General features: G+C 36.4%; 1 protein-coding gene across 1 annotated transcript in view; it reads left to right on the top strand.

Annotated features, from left to right (window-relative positions):
- The window catches only part of LOC117982781 (uncharacterized), a 42,234-nt gene extending 24,392 nt beyond the window's left edge, over positions 1-17,842 (top strand). The window contains exons 13-22 of the mRNA XM_069498927.1: positions 4,375-4,438; positions 4,717-4,844; positions 6,617-6,845; positions 7,246-7,415; positions 10,994-11,205; positions 12,539-12,710; positions 14,223-14,377; positions 14,900-15,058; positions 16,304-16,493; positions 16,976-17,842. Coding sequence (XP_069355028.1) covers positions 4,375-4,438; positions 4,717-4,844; positions 6,617-6,845; positions 7,246-7,415; positions 10,994-11,205; positions 12,539-12,710; positions 14,223-14,377; positions 14,900-15,058; positions 16,304-16,493; positions 16,976-17,034 — 1,538 coding nt within the window. The 3' untranslated portion in view covers positions 17,035-17,842. The remainder of the gene's footprint in view (positions 1-4,374; positions 4,439-4,716; positions 4,845-6,616; positions 6,846-7,245; positions 7,416-10,993; positions 11,206-12,538; positions 12,711-14,222; positions 14,378-14,899; positions 15,059-16,303; positions 16,494-16,975) is intronic.
- The last annotated feature ends 25 nt before the right edge of the window (positions 17,843-17,867 follow it).

Genomic DNA, 17,867 nt, shown 5'->3' on the forward strand with positions numbered 1-17,867 from the left:
CCTATATCAGATCCCAGTCAAGAGCAAACATATTGTTATCAAATTAACAAGGAAAAGTTACCTACTACATACAGTACGACCGCTTAGAGTAGAAATTGAATCTTCTGGAACAAAAATGTTCTATACAGGGTGTAGTAACGAGAACGCTAGCAAAAACTTATACTATAACTTATTGTCGTACCACCTAAACACAATCCAATACCAATAACTTTCTCATACCACCACCACCACCACCACCAGTAGCCTCATTTTGTGATTTTAGTGATTTAGTATTTTTCAAACCCACAATGTATAGCGTGCAAAACTCGGGCACAGTCGGGTCAGTGCCCCACCTACGACGCGGCATTGATACCGAGAGCATTGGTACCTACTTACGCAACGTTCCTCTAGCGTCAGTCAGATGTTTTATTTGCAATAAATCGTAATTTTTTACGAAATTATAGGATTTGATTATATATTTTTCGCGTTTTTTATGCATATCAGTAACTAATCATCAGTACTATCACTAATTATCTTCAGTTTTGCTAGCCTTCTGATTACACCCTGTATAGACCAACCCTAAAATTAATGTCAGTGCTGACATTAAACTATCTATTAGGTATGGCCACCAATCTTAGCATTTAAAATCAACCGCTTTACCTGCTCAGAAGTTATCGCTCAGGTGACTGCAAGCAATGGGGGTCCATCCTAAATAAAGCAGTGAACAGAAGCAACTAAGCTATCAAACAGACAGATTTTGGCAACCTCCCTGGCGCAGTGGTGACTGGTGAGCAGTGTGGTCTTATCATTGGGAGTTCTGGAGCTCGATTCCCAATAGGGAATCGTTTAATAATTCTAAATTTCTTCTGGCCTGGTCTGGTAGGAGGCATCGGCCGTAGCTAGTTACCATCCTACCGGAAAAAACCGTACCGCCAAGCGATTTAACGTTCCGGTACGTTGCCGTGTAAAGGGGTGTGGGCTTAATATAAACTGCCATACTCCTTCCAGGTACCTATGCCCGCTTCCATCTACTGCATCATCGCTTGCCAACAGGAGTGATTGCAGTCAAGGGCTAACTTGTATCTGAATAAAAAAAGATAAAAATTAAAATCTAAGTCACTACTTATTGTGTTTAAATCTGAATTTTTATGTAATGAACTGCAAGCGCATTTAAATCAATTATATCAACCACTTAACCCACTTTATTGTGCATAGTTTTATGAAGTAGGTACCGACCATAATAATTATATACTTACATCGATGTTATAACTATTCTAGAGCCAATCATTACAATCGGGTCAGTATCTTAGTAAATATTATATGTACAAAGTAATATCCACCAAAGACAACTTATTTATGTACCGTACCTAGGCACCTATTAGGTAAGTTTAGGAAGTGATGAGTAGATATACCTACCACTAATAACATGATTGATATCAGCTCATCTTCGACTGATAGTTAATTATGGATTATAATACCATAATCCTAATAATATTATGAATATGAGAGTTTGGATATGTATTACTCCTTTATGTCTTTCCTTGTCATTACATAAAATTGACTGAACAGATTTGGCTGAAACTTGGAATGGAGATAGCTTATTATAACATGAATTAACATATAATGCACTTTTTATCCCGGAAAATCAAAGAGTTCCTGCAAGATTTTTAAAAACATTCTATGCAACATGTATTTAAATATTATCCAAATGTACTTTTGATATTTGAAACAAATATTCCTTATATTTAACCGATTCAAATCTGAAATAATTATAAACTGTATAAAGCCATTTAAAAATGTTTGCAGCTGCTCTCCCGGTCAACTAGCGAAAAATTAGCCTTCATTAAAGTCAACGACGCTGTCCCCTGATACCATTTAGTTTGCACAAAACACACGTTAGTAGCCAAATTAAATGGTGGCAAAGTTTGTCTCTATCTCGTGAGTAGATAACGAGTCAATATTTGGTTCAACTCTTGTGTACAAAGAGTTGTCATTTATTGTTCAGTAATGTCCTGCAAAATGACCTGAACGAGTGCTGTAATGGGCGCTGAACCTGCTTTTGCACTATGCGTTAATAATGTTACTATCTTACGGACGCAACTCTTACAGTAACTAACTCTGGTCGGATAGGAGGCTTTGGCCGTACCCTACCGGCAAAACCGTGCCGCCAAGCGACAGCGTTCCGGTACGATGTCGTGTAGAAACCAAAGGGTGTACGGGTTTAATAGAAACTGCCATACCCCTTCCAGGTTAGCTCGCTTCCATCTTAGACTGCAACATCACTTACCACCACGTGAGATTGCAGTCAAGTGTCAACTTGTATCTTAATGAATAAAACTGAAAACTAACGTAACAAGTGTAAAATAAATAGGTGAGTATGCTTATACTTATTTACGAACAAGCTTGTACGTTTTTAGGTACAACCATTTATGACACATATTATGTTGTTTCACTCTGGTCTATTGCAAGAAATTCCTGCGTATTAATATATACAGGGTTACAGGAAAAGAGGACACGATCCCGTTAAGGGGTTATAGTACAAGACATTAGCTATCAAACGACCCCTAAAGTGCTTATGCGAAAGTGTATCGTTTTCGAGTTATTCATTTTTTTATTTTTTTCTTGGTAAAGGGGTGTTTGCCACTTTAAAAATTAATAAAAAAAAGAACAATGTATTTTATCAGATTTTTTTTATTTCTTGCTAGTACATATCCTTGTTAATAATAAACAGTTATAAAACAAGAAAAATCCTCAAGCATTTTAAAATGACAGCCCAAAAACTGTACAAGTTTTCGATTTTTAAATTTAATTCTTTGAATAGCTTGCAAATTTTCTGTAAAAATTACTACGGCACTTATCCTGCGGATTATTTAAAAAAACATCTACGTTTCGTTAGCTATCCATTGGTACAAAAAAATTACAAAAAAAATCATAAAATCAAGAAAAAATTACACAACAAAGAGACCAGGTAGAAAATTCTAGCAAATGCTATTGCCAAGGAATTAAATCAGAATCAATGTAAAAACGAGTTTAATGCAAAATCGTTGAAGATTATCATTCAAAAAAGTCAAAAGGTAATATAAAATCAGTCAAGTGCGAGTCGGGCTCGCACACGAAGGGTTTTGGTACCAACGTACAAGAAATAACACTTTTTATTTTATTATTATTTTTATGGCGGCCATTTTGTAATTTTTAGTATTTGTTGTTATAGCGGCCATAAAAATACACATTTTGTGAAAATTTCATGTTTGTTCGTCCGTCCGTCCGTCTGTCCGGCCGTCAGTTTGTCTGTCAGTGGACTTTATCTCGTGAACCCTAATAGGTAGAGACTTGAATTTTTTACAGAATGTGTATTTTTATTGCCGCTATAACAACAAATACTAAAAATTACAAAATGGCCGCCGTAAAAATTTAAAAAAATTAAAAAGTGTTATTTCTTGTACGATGGTACGGAACCCTTCGTGTGCGAGCACGACTCGCACTTGACTGATTTTATATTACCTTTTGACCTCTTTGAAAAATAATCTTCAACGATTTTGCATTAAACTCGTTTTTACATTGATTCTGATTTAATTCTTTGGCAATAGCATTTGTTAGAATTTTCTACCTGGTCTCTTTGTTGTGTAATTTTTTCTTGATTTTATGATTTTTTTTGTAATTTTTTTGTACCAATGGATAGCTAACGAAACGTAGATGTTTTTTTAAATAATCCGCAGGATAAGTGCCGTAGTAATTTTTACAGAAAATTTGCAAGCTATTCAAAGAATTAAATTTAAAAATCGAAAACTTGTACAGTTTTTGGGCTGTCATTTTAAAATGCTTGAGGATTTTTCTTGTTTTATAACTGTTTATTATTAACAAGGATATGTACTAGCAAGAAATAAAAAAAAATCTGATAAAATACATTGTTCCTTTTTTTTATTAATTATTAAAGTGGCAAACACCCCTTTACCAAGAAAAAAATAAAAAAATGAATAACTCGAAAACGATACACTTTCGCATGAGCACTTTAGGGGTCATTTGATAGCTAATGTCCTGTACTATAACACCTTTGATCGTGTCCTATTTTCCTGTAACCCTGTATAATAAAATAAATAATTTCATATATAATAATAAATATATATTTTCTTAAATCAAATTACATTTAATTATGAATTTATAGAAAAAACTAACAGACGCCTTGAGAATCCGCGTGTAGCATTATAATGCCAAATCAATATCGAAGCACATCAAAATACTTGATATATAAAATTTATAAGGATAACAAACCGCTCGGTGTTTGCGTCATGACCATGAGTAGTGCTCTCTGAATTGCGGGCAATTAAAATGCACATCTAGAGATACGCTCAATTTTATTGACAATGCCTTCCTATTATCCAGCGTGATTTATTTCAGATAAACAGACGGTGACAGCTATCGATAAAGGCGTCTATCTCGTACACCGGGAGGAAGCGAAAACGTGAGTAAGTACATCACTAATCAAACAACTCAAATTAGATTCCTGCTCCTGATATTATCTTTATAAGAACGATAATTACTAAAGTTTGCCTTTTAATAATATATCAAACTCTCATGAACGAAGACGACAGTTTATTAACCAGACTCGCGCGTGCAGGCGACAGGGACGATAAAATGAAAGATAGTTTGTGAGATTTTTTGTGATCTTTAGGTCGGAATTTTCGATTAATATTTATACAAATCATTATTTGCAAACTATTTTCAAAATAAAACTTACAGATCAATACAAACTACGCCCACACTCAGCCTCGACAAATTTACAAAAGAAGATGAAATCGTTAAGAAGAAATCATGGTATATTACGTGCGTCCCAACTGTTGCACATTACGTTACATTAGTTTTACTAGGTGAGTAAGAACAAGTACCTATTCAACGACTTCTACTACTAATTTGTTTCACTGTACCTATTGAATATCTTAATAGAAATTTATCATCATCACCAGGGTCCGAAATTTTCGTAGCTCTTGGGATTGCACGTTTATCGACTTCCGATCATCCATATATACCTACCTATATTTTTCCACTTCTGTTTCCTGCGAGTATAACAATTAACAACGCATATAATCTAAACAATATTTTAAAGTACTTGATAAAATGTAAAAAATATTTTCCTGATAAATAAGTAAGTAGATATGCCTACAGTAAAATAAAATAAATGGTATATGTATACATTATATAAAAAAAATAGCTTGGAAATTTAAAAATCAGCTGAACTAAACCGATTTCAAGAAAGGTATCCACAGTTCCGAATAAATAATTTCCGACCCTTAATTTTAATATCTGAATAATTAATAAGCAATAAGCATCCTAAAACTTGGAACAACATTTGACTAGATTAATAATTTTCTATAAATAGATAGTGCTGTATAAATCTACATTGAAATTAGACAAATAGATAGTACTCGTTACCAGTCTCATAGACAGCAACCAGAATGAGAAGGGCATAATCCGCCACGCTGGCCTAGTGCAAATTGGCAGTCTTCACACACACCTTGGACACACACACACTAAGGCATGCAGGTTTCCTCACGATGTTTCCCTTCACCGTTAAAGCAAGTGATGTTTAATTGCTTAAAACGCGCATAACTCTACAACAACGTTAGAGATGCGTGCCCGGGATTGAACCCTGGCAGTCCTGAGTGGAAGGCCGACGTCTTAACCACTAGGCATCACCACTAGATCATAATACTTAATATTATGTAATACCTATCAACAAACTGCAATAATCCGCCACGTGAGTAGATATCTATTACTATAAATCTTTATTTGATATAAGTTTACAAGGTATATATACAATAATACATAACCCTGGTAGAAGCAATGCAAAGTTCCTGGCCCCCAAACTAGGATTCCCTGTGCTATGGGAAGCCAGCACAGGGACTATGCCTCAGCTGTGAATCTGTCTGTCTGTCTGTCAGCGGACTGTATCTCAAGAACCGTAATAGGCAGAGAGTTGAAATTTTCACAATTACTAAAATTTCAAATGGACAACATGTAAGTTAAGAAAGCATATAATCTTGTGGTATGGTACGGAGCCCTTAGTGTGCGAGTCCGATTCGCACTTGACCAGTTTTTTTGTTAAGGAGGGTAAAGATAACCTACGTCCTCGGGGAGACATCGGGCTATGTAAGATTTTTACCTACCAAAATCCACTCGGTGGTAACCCTCAGCGCATATTGAAAGGCTCTGAGATCTCTTCGGTGCCTTCTTTGCACGACGCCCATTGGGCTCGTCCCGTAGGAAATAGCCAATATTAAATCCATGCCTGCATGCATTAAGTACATAGTTTAAGTGTTAATATGCCCTGCCGTGCAATTCCCTTCACGCCTCGCTGTCGTCGCGCTTTGTCGTGTAAATCCTAAAATAATACATACTAGCTGATGCCCGCGACTTCGTCCGCGTGGATTTACATTTTTCAAAATCCCGCGGAACTCTTTAATTTTCCGGGATAAAAAGAAGCCTTTGTGTTAATCCAGGGTATAATCTATCTCCATTACAAATTTTATCCAAATCCGTTCTGCCGTTTTTGCGTGATTGAGTAACAAACATCCAAATTCCAAACATCCACACTTTCACATTTATAATATTAAGTAGGATAAAATTAACAACACTATTACAGGGCTACTGACATGGGGCATCTTGTGGTGCGCATGGGGCAACAACTGGGCGTTGGAAGGACAATGGTTCCACTTAACAATAGTGGCTGTGATCGCCTGGGCAAGCGGGCTCATCCTCCAAGAACTGACCACGCTGCCACCGCTTCTCGCCGCTTTGCTCACGGGCATGCTCGCCCGCCACCTTGGCTTCATTGATATGCGCCACTATCCGCATATTGATGCATTTTTAAGGTAACTTAAAAATACTTAGTACAAAATCATAGACTGTAAATCTGTAGACCGTACTTAGACTTTGCTCAGACTTAAAACACTGATAAAACGAGACAGTGTTATATCGCTGACATACTTAAAATATTTATCTCTTTTTACCCGGCTACGGCACCTAAGGGGAGGGTTGTGATTTTAGCAGTCTACGTATGTATGTATCTATGTTTATTTGTACCTATGTGTGTTCCACCGTAGCACCTAAACTGCTGAACGGATTTTGATGAATGAGGCCCGCATATGTTCAATACACCAATCAAATTATTGAGAGAAATTCTGATCTTTTAATCACGTGATCGTTCGGTTATAGCAATTTTTTTATTAATGTTCGTTGAATACCTATGAGTTTTCACTTATTATTTATCAGGAAAATATATCCAGTAATAATCCTGGGAAAGGGATCTTTGTCTTGGGACGTGAAATACATGAGAGAAAACTGGCGCCAGGTGCTTGCTTTAGGAGTGCTTCCGTGGGCCACTGAAGTAGCGCTGGTTGCAGTGTGTACACATTTCCTTCTAGGATTCCCTTGGCTTTGGGGTACGTACATTATACACACATATAACTAACTCGGTGTCCTGCGTGAGCGACGAATACTACGCGACGCGACGCTGCGAACGCGACGAACGCGATTAACTCAACGGCATACCCTGCTTGCGGCCTATATGGCAGCCTGCGGCGAGGCGCAGACTGCCATATTAGCATTACGTCGCATCGTCGAGTCGCGTCGTATTCGTCGCTCACGCAGGACACCGCGTTAGTAAGTATACTACGTAGCCGAAAGTAATGTACGTTGACCTTTAGAAGGTGATAGCATATTTGTAGAACGTTGTCCCTGTCGTTGAGACAGACAAAAGGTCATATAGGTATGAGTGACAGAGGCAACGCTCTACAAAGCCGAAATGTCATTTTAAAAGACCATGTAAATACATTCCTTTCGGCCGCGTACTGTATACCTATACTTTAATAGTGGTATCATCATCATCAACCTATCGCCGCCTCACTACTGGGTATGGGTCTCCCCCCTGAAACATGAATGATAACAGATTGGCCATAGTCAGTCACTACCGCGCTGGCCAAGTGCGGATAAGCAGAGTTCACGCACATTGGTAATTTATATTTAAGTAGGTACATATTTCATTGGTAACATTTAAAAACATAAATACATTCTTTCTATTTAACTGTTTGTTCGTTACTTCTTTTCACTTCGAATATTCAACCAATTTAAAGAAAAATATAGCTGCAGAATTTAGATATATCCCGGAAGGAGCTCCCACGGAATTTTTAAAAACCTAAATCTACGCGGATATCATCTCGTTTTAAATTATATCTATACACAATATCCTGCATCTTTTCGAGGCAGAAACAAATTACAAGACACGGCTGAAGGACGCGTTTTTTAGTAATTTGTTTCACGCATTACTAGCTTTATGAAAAGGCTTTTCACATGCTACCTGTGGAACGGTCCATCTGGATAGAAACCGCACTGGACGGGTTGCAGTCGAACCGCGCTGTTTTTGCGCATGTGTGTTTCAGGCTTTCAAGCTTTTTGTTTCAGAAGGGGACTTAGAGGTTTTTATTGCTCGTAATATTTGTTCAGCTCCAAGTGTCGCCAGCCAATATAAAATACGTTATACTAGAGTATATTGCTAAAGTGCCCCTCGACATTTGCTCTGTACGCCTTAAGGGATATTTAACGAGAATAAAGCACCTACTACAAACATATGAAAACAGTACGTTTCCCCGTGGATAGCGCTTAGTTCATGTTGTGCTCTCTCTCACATCTGATTTTCAAGTGTTAATATTTTACCATTGAGGAAAAGGGTTTGTATGGGTAGGGTTATTTTAATTTCAAAAGGAATAAAATTAATTTTAGGGTTTAGGGTAGGGGTAAAAGGAAAAATTAACCCCTTATATTATGATCACATCATTGTATGTCTGTCTGTCTGTCTATCTGTTTGTCCGTCGGTCCGTCTGTCTGTCTGTCATGTCTGTCAAGAAAACCTATAGGGTAATTCCCGTTTACCTAGAATCATGACATTTGGTAGATAGGTAGGTTTATATAGCAAACGTACACTGTACAGGAATAAGTCCGAAAACCGTGAATTTGTGGTTACATCACAAAAAAAACTGTCCTTTTGCGTCAAAATCTGTTTGAGGGATAGTTCGTTACATGTTAGCGGACAGACAGACACACTTTCGCATTTATAATATAAAATATTAGTAGGTAGGTATATGGATTTATACCTAGCGAAAATAAAATGTTTTAGAACAGTGAAAAAAATATCTTGTAAACCAGATACACAAAGCTGTAAAATATTTACCCAAGACGTGTAAATTGGTTCACAGAAGAACAAATTCACGAAAGTTGTTGTCGCAATTTCGTGTCCAACCCCAAATGCTTTATACGAGTACGAGCACACTGCGTATTGTATTTCACTAGATGATAAAATAAAATTTGTCACGATACACAACACAATGGGGTGCGATATACACCGAGGCAGAGCCAATTCAATAAATTCTGCTATAGAACTGCTATTTTAAAATATCTGAATGCATTTTCAATGCATAACGTGCCACACAGGTGGCACGCCAATGATACCCTGGTATACAGCGTGTTTGATAAAATAGGTAACATGACAAAGTGAGATATGTAGTTTGTGCCATAGATTCTTTCGTTGTCTCTACTTCTTGACCAACGGTCCTTCGAATTCACGGAAGTTTTTGTAGTTTCATTTTTGAGATCAGTTCTTTGCAGGGTTGTTTTTGCAGATCTCTAGTAGCTCTTGCCTGTTCATAGAACTTACTGGTCGTCTCGTGGTTTGCAACCACCGTAATAGTCCACAAACCTGTCTAAAGAAATCTTTCAATCTAGATTCAATAATTCTGATCACGTTCTAATTTTTTCTTTGGTCTGCAAAAATTAAATGTAAATTTGAGATCTGCGGGCGAATATATTTTCTGGATTTCTTACTAACGAAGTCAGTCTTAATTTTAGTTTCCTTCGTATAATTTGGTTTCAATTTTTAAATCAAAAACCAACCACCACCACCACCACTAACTATGTAAATTATAGGAGCACCAAAAACTATGTTAATTAGAGGAGTTTCGCAAAAGAAAATACCTACTTAATTTAAATTATTAAGAATCCAAAGTAAGTGAGATAATATAAGTTTATTTGAATAGAATTTTTTCAATGCATTCTAAGTATAGTCTTTTTAATTTCTCATATCTATATTATACTCGTATTATTACTAGTTAACTCTGCCTGTTATGTGTTATACCAATTTTACATGAATAAAATAATACAACTGCGAGAGTGTAGAATCCTAAAGAACTTTGTTCACTAACAGATACATTTCAAGTACATTTAAGCCTTGCTGCCGAGGATTCGGTCTGCATTCATAACGTAGGTATACAGATATTTTAGTATACTTAAATACAGCATTTAAAAGCACTCATTCAAAGAACACAGTCTTGTTTGTATTCAATTAGAGATTTAACAACGAAATATTAAATTGTCTTTAGGTATATTTTTTTTATATTTAGATTGTTTATTAGATTTGTGCAGATGGTCATTAACTGGGTAAGTAGGTAATGACTGTTTGCATAACCTTCAAGTTAACCCGCTTCCATCTTAGAATACATCATCACATGATCATCACTTACCATCATCCGCAGAATGCAAGGCCTGTGTTGAATTCAAAGACACGAAGTGTGATAATGACAGACACACTTAATATTTTAAAACAATTAGGTATAGAACTGCTTTAACAATAAAGGAAAAACATCGTAAGAAAACCTGCATGCCTGAGAATTCACCCTAATATGCTCAAAGGTGTGTGAAGTCTGCCAATCCGCACTTGGTCAGCACAGTGGACTATGGCTTAAGCCCTTCTAATTCTGACAAGAAATTAGACTCTCGGAAGGAGCCGCTTGGAAGCCTCCGCTGTCCATCCGTCCGTCCGTCCGTCTGTCTGTCAGTGGGCTTTATCTCGGCAACCGTTACGAAAATGGCTGCCATGAAAATTTAAAAGTAAAAAGTGTTATTTCTTGTATGATGGTACGGAGCCCTCCGTGTGGAGTCCGACTCGCACTTGACCGAGTTTTGTTTACAGGGTTTCTCTTGGGTTCTGTTTACGCGTCCGTGTCATGCCCGGTGGTGATGCCGTCGGTAGTAAAGCACGGCAAGAAGGCCAGCGGGGCAGTGAACTGGACACAGCTAATATGCACGGCCGGGGGAATAGACACCGGCCTCAGCGTCGGCGTTTTTGGCGTTATCTTCACATTCATGTTTTATGAAACCCATCACAGCTATCGTTATATTAAAGTAAGTTCAACAAGAAAGGTTAACAATGAGCATGTTTTTATTACAAGAGTTACAAGTTATTATTTTTTATTTGATTTCTAAGTTATTCGTGTTAAACAAGAAAGGAAGAGGTTTCCATGATACAGATAATCTTAGTGTGGAAATCAGTGCCGAACAATTAGTAAAGTTACACACAAATAAAATTGTAATGGAAATCAGTTGTAATGAACCGATTTCCAAATGGTTGGTTGGTTGGTCGTCAGTAATCTAGAAGAATTATATTCAAGGAAGAAATACAAATTATGACAATTACATATGAGAGAGAGCCAGCGCGTGCCAGACCTTCCTTTTATTTTATAAAAGCTGAAAGTTTCTCTGCGTATTGTCCCCAACACTGGTAGGAACGTTCGTTTGGATGTTTGTTTAGATCATGGTAGCTTTGAGAGATACCATAAATGTGTAAAAAATCTACACGGAATAACTAAAAAATATTAACAAAAATCAATATTTTCATAGTTTAGTTTATTCGACATTTTCCCAAAATTTCCTTATCCCATAACTAGCTTTATACAGCAAAATCGCATCATCTGAGTTTCGTGCAAAACTGATTGTGTATCAATCCGCGCTATAACAACGTTATATAGTTTTGGTTCGTTTTTCACAATTGAATTTTCTACATTTCCCGATTTTTCACTTTGCTAAAAGTAAAAACAATTGCATACAGAAATAATTATTAAAATCACACATCTACGTTTTGCGTCTCAAATTAGCTACCAACTACTCGTACTATATAAAACGCCTACTTATTTAAGCGCTTCGCTCTTCATAGTACCTACATAATACTAGCTTTTTAGGGTTCCGTAGCAAAATGGCAAAAAACGGAACCCTTATGGATTCGTCATGTCTGTCTGTCTGTCCGTCCGTATGTCACAACCACTTTTTTCCTAAACTATAAGAACTATACTGATGAAACTTGGTAAGTAGATGTATTCTGTGAACTGCATTAAGATTTTCACACAAAAATAGAAAAAGAACCATAAATTTTGGGGGTTCCCCATACTTAGAAACTAACACTCAAAATTTTTTTCATCAAACCCATACGCATGGGGTTTCTATGGATAGGTCTTCGAAAATGATATTGAGGTTTCTACTATAATTTTTTTCTAAACTGAATAGTTTGCGCGAGAGACACTTCCAAAGTGGTAAAATGTGTGTGTTGTCCAAGAGTCTTCCAACGCCGCGTCTTCCGGTGCGAGGTCGCCATTCCAGCATCTTTATATACCACTCTCTCTAGAATTCAGCCAACACTGAACATTCTATTTATAAACAGAATTACTTTTTTTACATTTTACAGGCAGCATTGGGTATATTCGTTGGCGTAGCACTTGGCATCGCGTGGGGCACCTTGGCAAGATTCGTGCCAAATTCAAAGGACTATTTCGCGACAGAACTGAGAGTTTTATTCGTTCTCGCCGGAGGACTTTTCGCGAACTTTTTCACCTCTGCCATTGGATGGGGCGGCACGGGTAAGTCACACGTTTACTTATTTATTGACAAAGTTAAAGATTAGCTGCCGCAAAAGCCTTAGTTTTCGCGTTATCTTACTTTACATGAATGTTAGGGTTCCTATATCCGCTATTAGGACATTCAAATAACGTGATTTAACCCCATTGAAAGGCAAATTAACTCAACTTTGATATTACTACATCAGTTGCATAATATTGCAATATGTAAACATTATTTTTCGGACATAAAAATACTTTTAGTAAGAGAAAATTCATATTTCATGATATATTCAATCATCAATAAAATTATTATATAACTATAATAATAATATGATACCCGTAACTTCGTCTATGTTGATTAAGGATCTTAAAAATCCCGTGGTCCGGAACACTTCAACATAACGTTACCTACGAAAAGCAGCATTAGTAGGTCGCTTTCCAGGAAAGTTATCTTCTTGATCTCTTCCATTGATCATTGCAGCGTGATTGAATGATAAACCAACAAACAAAGACACTTTTGCATTTACCTTAATATTAGTAGCATTACTTAGAAGTATATTAAGTACTTACTACAGCCAAGAAGTGTACAATCTATATATATAAAAGGAAAAGGTGACTGACTGACTGACTGACTGTCTGACTGATCTATCAACGCACAGCTCAAACTACTGGACGGATCGGGCTGAAATTTGGCATGCAGATAGCTATTATGACGTAGGCATCCGCTAAGAAAGGATTTTTGAAAATTTAACCCCTAAGGGGGTGAAATAAGGGTTTGAAATTTGTGTAGTCCACGCGGACGAAGTCGCGAGCATAAGCTAGTTTCTTAATAAATTGAAAAGAAATTCGCAATAAAAGCTTTATGTTCCGTTGCATCTTTTGAGGATTGAAGTGAAGCTGTAAATATATTGCATTGATTTCCTAACTGAAGGGACTTAAGAGTATTAACTGCATTCGATACAAAATGCTTTTCCCGTATTTCATTCTACTCTACTGAATTATTGTTCAGCCAAGCTTTAAAAGTACACCACTATACCTACACAACTTTTTCAGTGAAATTGTATTATTATTTTCATATTCACCCACATTTGGTACATGATTTATACCTGCGTGTGTAGTATGTAGTAGTATGTAGTACCTTTACAGGACACAATGTCTTGTTTCCTTACTTACCTCAGTAGACGATTTTTAGGATTCCGTACCACAAAAGGAAAAACGGAACCCTTATAGGATCACTTTGTTGTCTGTCTGTCTGCTAAGAAAACTATACGGTACTTCCCGTTGAGCTAGAATCATGAAATTTGGCAGGTAGTAAGGTACAGGTCTTATATCACTAACGCCAAAAAGTAAGAGGTGCGTGCCCGAGATCGAACCTTCAACCTCCGATTAGGAGGCGGACGTCCTAACCACTAGGCTATCACAGCTTTTTACCTGCCTTTACCAACCTGTAATTGTCTGAAATAAGTAACGTAGGAAAGTTAATAAAGACGTTTCCTCTGTATGTGTTCTATCAATAAAGCTTTATTTGAACAGGTGCCGTAGCGGTGCTTGCGTGCAACGCCACGGCGGCGACACACTGGGCGAAGAAAGGGTGGAAACTGAACCAGAACCCCGCCGCCACGGTGTATAGAGTTGTGTGGTCCACCTGCGAGCCAGTGCTGTTTGCCTATACGGGTACTTTCTTTGTGGTTAGTACAATGTTGCATTTTCTCCCAACTCTACATACAGACAGTATTTTTTTATACTAGAAAGACGGCAAAATCTCCCTAGACATTATCTACAAAGACCTATTTTCCGTTTCCAATTTAAAATTCAAATATAAAAGTATATGCCTAGCTGCGGTGGTCTCGATGAGGTTTTAGATTTAATATACTTAATTTATTTTAGTTTTAATTTGTTTTTTTTTCTTTTAATTTAGATTTAAATTTATTGATTAGAATTGTCTGTTATCATTATACTTTCCTAAAGTATATAAAATTAAAATTTCGTCAAAATCGGCCTAGTAGATGAACCGTGAAAAACTAGCAGACAGACAGACAATTTCGCATCTATAATATTAGTATGGAAGTATAAATGAATTAATTATATTATCAGTATTATAAAATAGTAGGTAATAGAAATCATAGATACCTATTATTCAGGATTCTAAATCTTAGCTTATAATATATACCTACCTTACTTTACATAAACAAATTTTAATTAATTTCCAGGTGCACAGTTCAATATCAAAGACGATGGTAATTGGTCTAGGCATCCTTTTGCTTTGTCTAACTGTACGCCTCATAATAGCTGCGCTAACATGTTGGAGACTCACATTGAAAGAGAAGATCTTTGTCTGTTGTACTTGGATACCTAAATCGGTTGTAGAGGTGAATTATTTTTGATGTTGATAGTTAAGAGCATACATAGGGTCTTGGACTGTAGTAATAAAATGAAATGATTTTTTATAGCTGCAGTTTATGGGGGCTATAATTCAGTATAAAAGAGAATTAGAATATTAATCATGATTTTATTTATTTTAACATGAACGTCACGCTGCGCGGAAGGCGACATCACAATCCGTAAACGACAATTTTTTTCAATTTTTTAACATATAAATATAATAGGTAGGTACCTACTTAATTTCTGCGGGAAAATATTTTTTATCCATACTAATATTCATACTAATATTATAAATGCGAAAGTGTGTCTGTCTATCTGTCTGTCCGTCTGTCTGTCTGTCTGTCTGCTAGCTTTTCACGACCCAACGGTTTAACCGATTCTGATGAAATTTGGTACAGAGGTAGCTTACATCCCGGGGAAGGACATAGGCTACTAAGTGTTAAAAAATTGAAAAATAGTTGTCGTTTACGCCTTGTGGCAACATTAATTGCTTTCCATATAGCGTGACGTTAATAATAAATTATTTTATAAATGAAATACGATTTTTTTTAACTATTCTCTTTAGTAGGTAAGGAATTCTAGCCCCATAAACTACCGCTATACATAAGATCACTTCATTTTTTTTTTACAGTCCTGACCCTATTAAGATTACCTTGAAATTTTACCTTCTTGTTTAAATGTTGTGATTAACATTAATTAAAGAAAAAAAATTACAGTTTATACTTGTAAATACATAAACGTAAATACGAATAAGTCAAACGAACGAAATTTGTGTACAAAGTAAATATCGGTTCGGGTATGTAAATGAAAAGTCCGACGAAAGATTTGAGTCAAATATTATACGAAAGTCAAGCTAAATTCCCTACCTCTAAAATTACTTTTTCTGAGGATAATAATAATAATAAATACACTTTATTTGCACAACCACAAGAAGGATTACATTAAAGAATAAAAAACAGGAGGTGGTATGTTAAGACAGAAGTTTACGCGAAATTCCCCGCGAATTCTAACCTCTTTTTCTTCCTCGCTGTACTTTATATATTATGTAGATACCTAATGGAGACTTACTAAAAACCCATAATAAACGTGTCACCTCACTTTTGCGCAAATATACTTTAAGCCTAAATCTAAGTAGGTAGGTACTTGTCCCAATCAATCCAGTGGTTTTGTGTGACGTGGAAACAAGTTAATAAACAAAAAACAAAATTACTTGTAACTTGCTTACTTTTCAGGCCGTTTTATGTCCTCTGGCAATTGACACCATTTTAATGACGGGTACGAGAAGTGAAGAATTAATTTATGCTGAGGAGCTTATGAGGTTAATAGTGCAAGCCATACTCATAACCACGCCTATTGGTTTCCTACTTACCAATTACTTAGGGCCTATGTTGCTGAGTAAATCTCAAGAAGACAGTGAAAGCAGTAAGTATTCAATCAAAGGACTTCCGCGGATACTATACAACGGCACGCTAGACCGTGCCGTGTGGCAGGACACCTATGTCCAGCAGTGGGCGTCTATCGCTCCATGATGATGATGATGACTTTAAAATGTATTTCATAAAAATTGGGGGAGGTTTCCAACGCTGCGCTTGCCGGTGTAAAATTACCACTCAGCCCCTTGGACTTCAACGCTTATCGTTTTTTGAACTATGTACCCTGCACATTGCCATATTTTCAGCTTCGCATAACTGTTTGTAGTTCTAAGATTTATATTAGATACCTGTCTCTATAAAAAAATTCTACAACATCAAAAAGCAATATATGGCTCTGATAGAGAATTTTATTAAGGAAAATGTGGTCATAATATTTCAAAAGCAATAAGAAGCATCAATACATTGACTAAGCCCTGATTGACGAACGTTTTCCGCAACCTTTGCTTCACAAACGGCTTTTCCTTTTCACAGAAACCGAATCAACAAAGAGGAAATCAAAGGAATCTCTTAGCGAAGACAGCAGGTTATGAGTTCAGGGAATATTGAATTGACAAATAAACGTTGCTCTAACTTTAAGTACTAGCTACTTATAATATGTCAGTAAGATCGTCAGCTGTATTATACAATACTTTTAAGGGTTTCATATATCCGTACCCGAAGGGCGCCAACGGGACCCTATTGCTAATCCTCCGCTGTCCATCCGTCCGTCTGTCTGGCAGCGTAATAGGTAGAGAGTTAAAATTAACAGAGTGTTTATTTCTATTTCCGCTATAACAACAAATCGTTAAAAAAACAAGATTTCAGGAAAAAGGAGAAAATAATTCAATAAACGTTTTTCTGTGTTCTATTTTTTCTATATTTACCTACTATTTATTATATTTCATAGGTCATCAATTTTTAAGTAATAGTGACGAAAATCTTCACACCGTGCCTAGCGGGGTGCGTGCGTTTTAGATCTAAGTAGTGATTCTGCCGACACGACATACTCGGACAGTTATTATGTGATTGCGCCTTTATTTTTAGTCTCTTAATTTGTTCCAGTAGTCTATATTTTGTTCATAGCTCGCATATCATACTAGTTTTTAAGTTCGTTGAAGTAGCTACGTTCGTCGTTCAGTACCTATTCTATCCAGTTTATGACTTACGAGGGAAGAAAACTCTATTCCACTCGTGAGATACCGGTTACGAGGATATTCTGAAAAATCTGTGGAGCCACTGAAGCTTAATAATCCCTTTGTATTTTACTTTTATAAAAGAAACTTACATTCACACATCTACGTTGTATACACCAGGAAAAAAGTGTTCATAAAAAATTAATAAAAAATATTCTTATTAGAATTGTTTTTTTATTTAATACTGTGCT

Source organism: Maniola hyperantus, chromosome 1 (assembly GCF_902806685.2).
Source record: "Maniola hyperantus chromosome 1, iAphHyp1.2, whole genome shotgun sequence".
Taxonomy (NCBI): domain Eukaryota; kingdom Metazoa; phylum Arthropoda; class Insecta; order Lepidoptera; family Nymphalidae; genus Maniola; species Maniola hyperantus.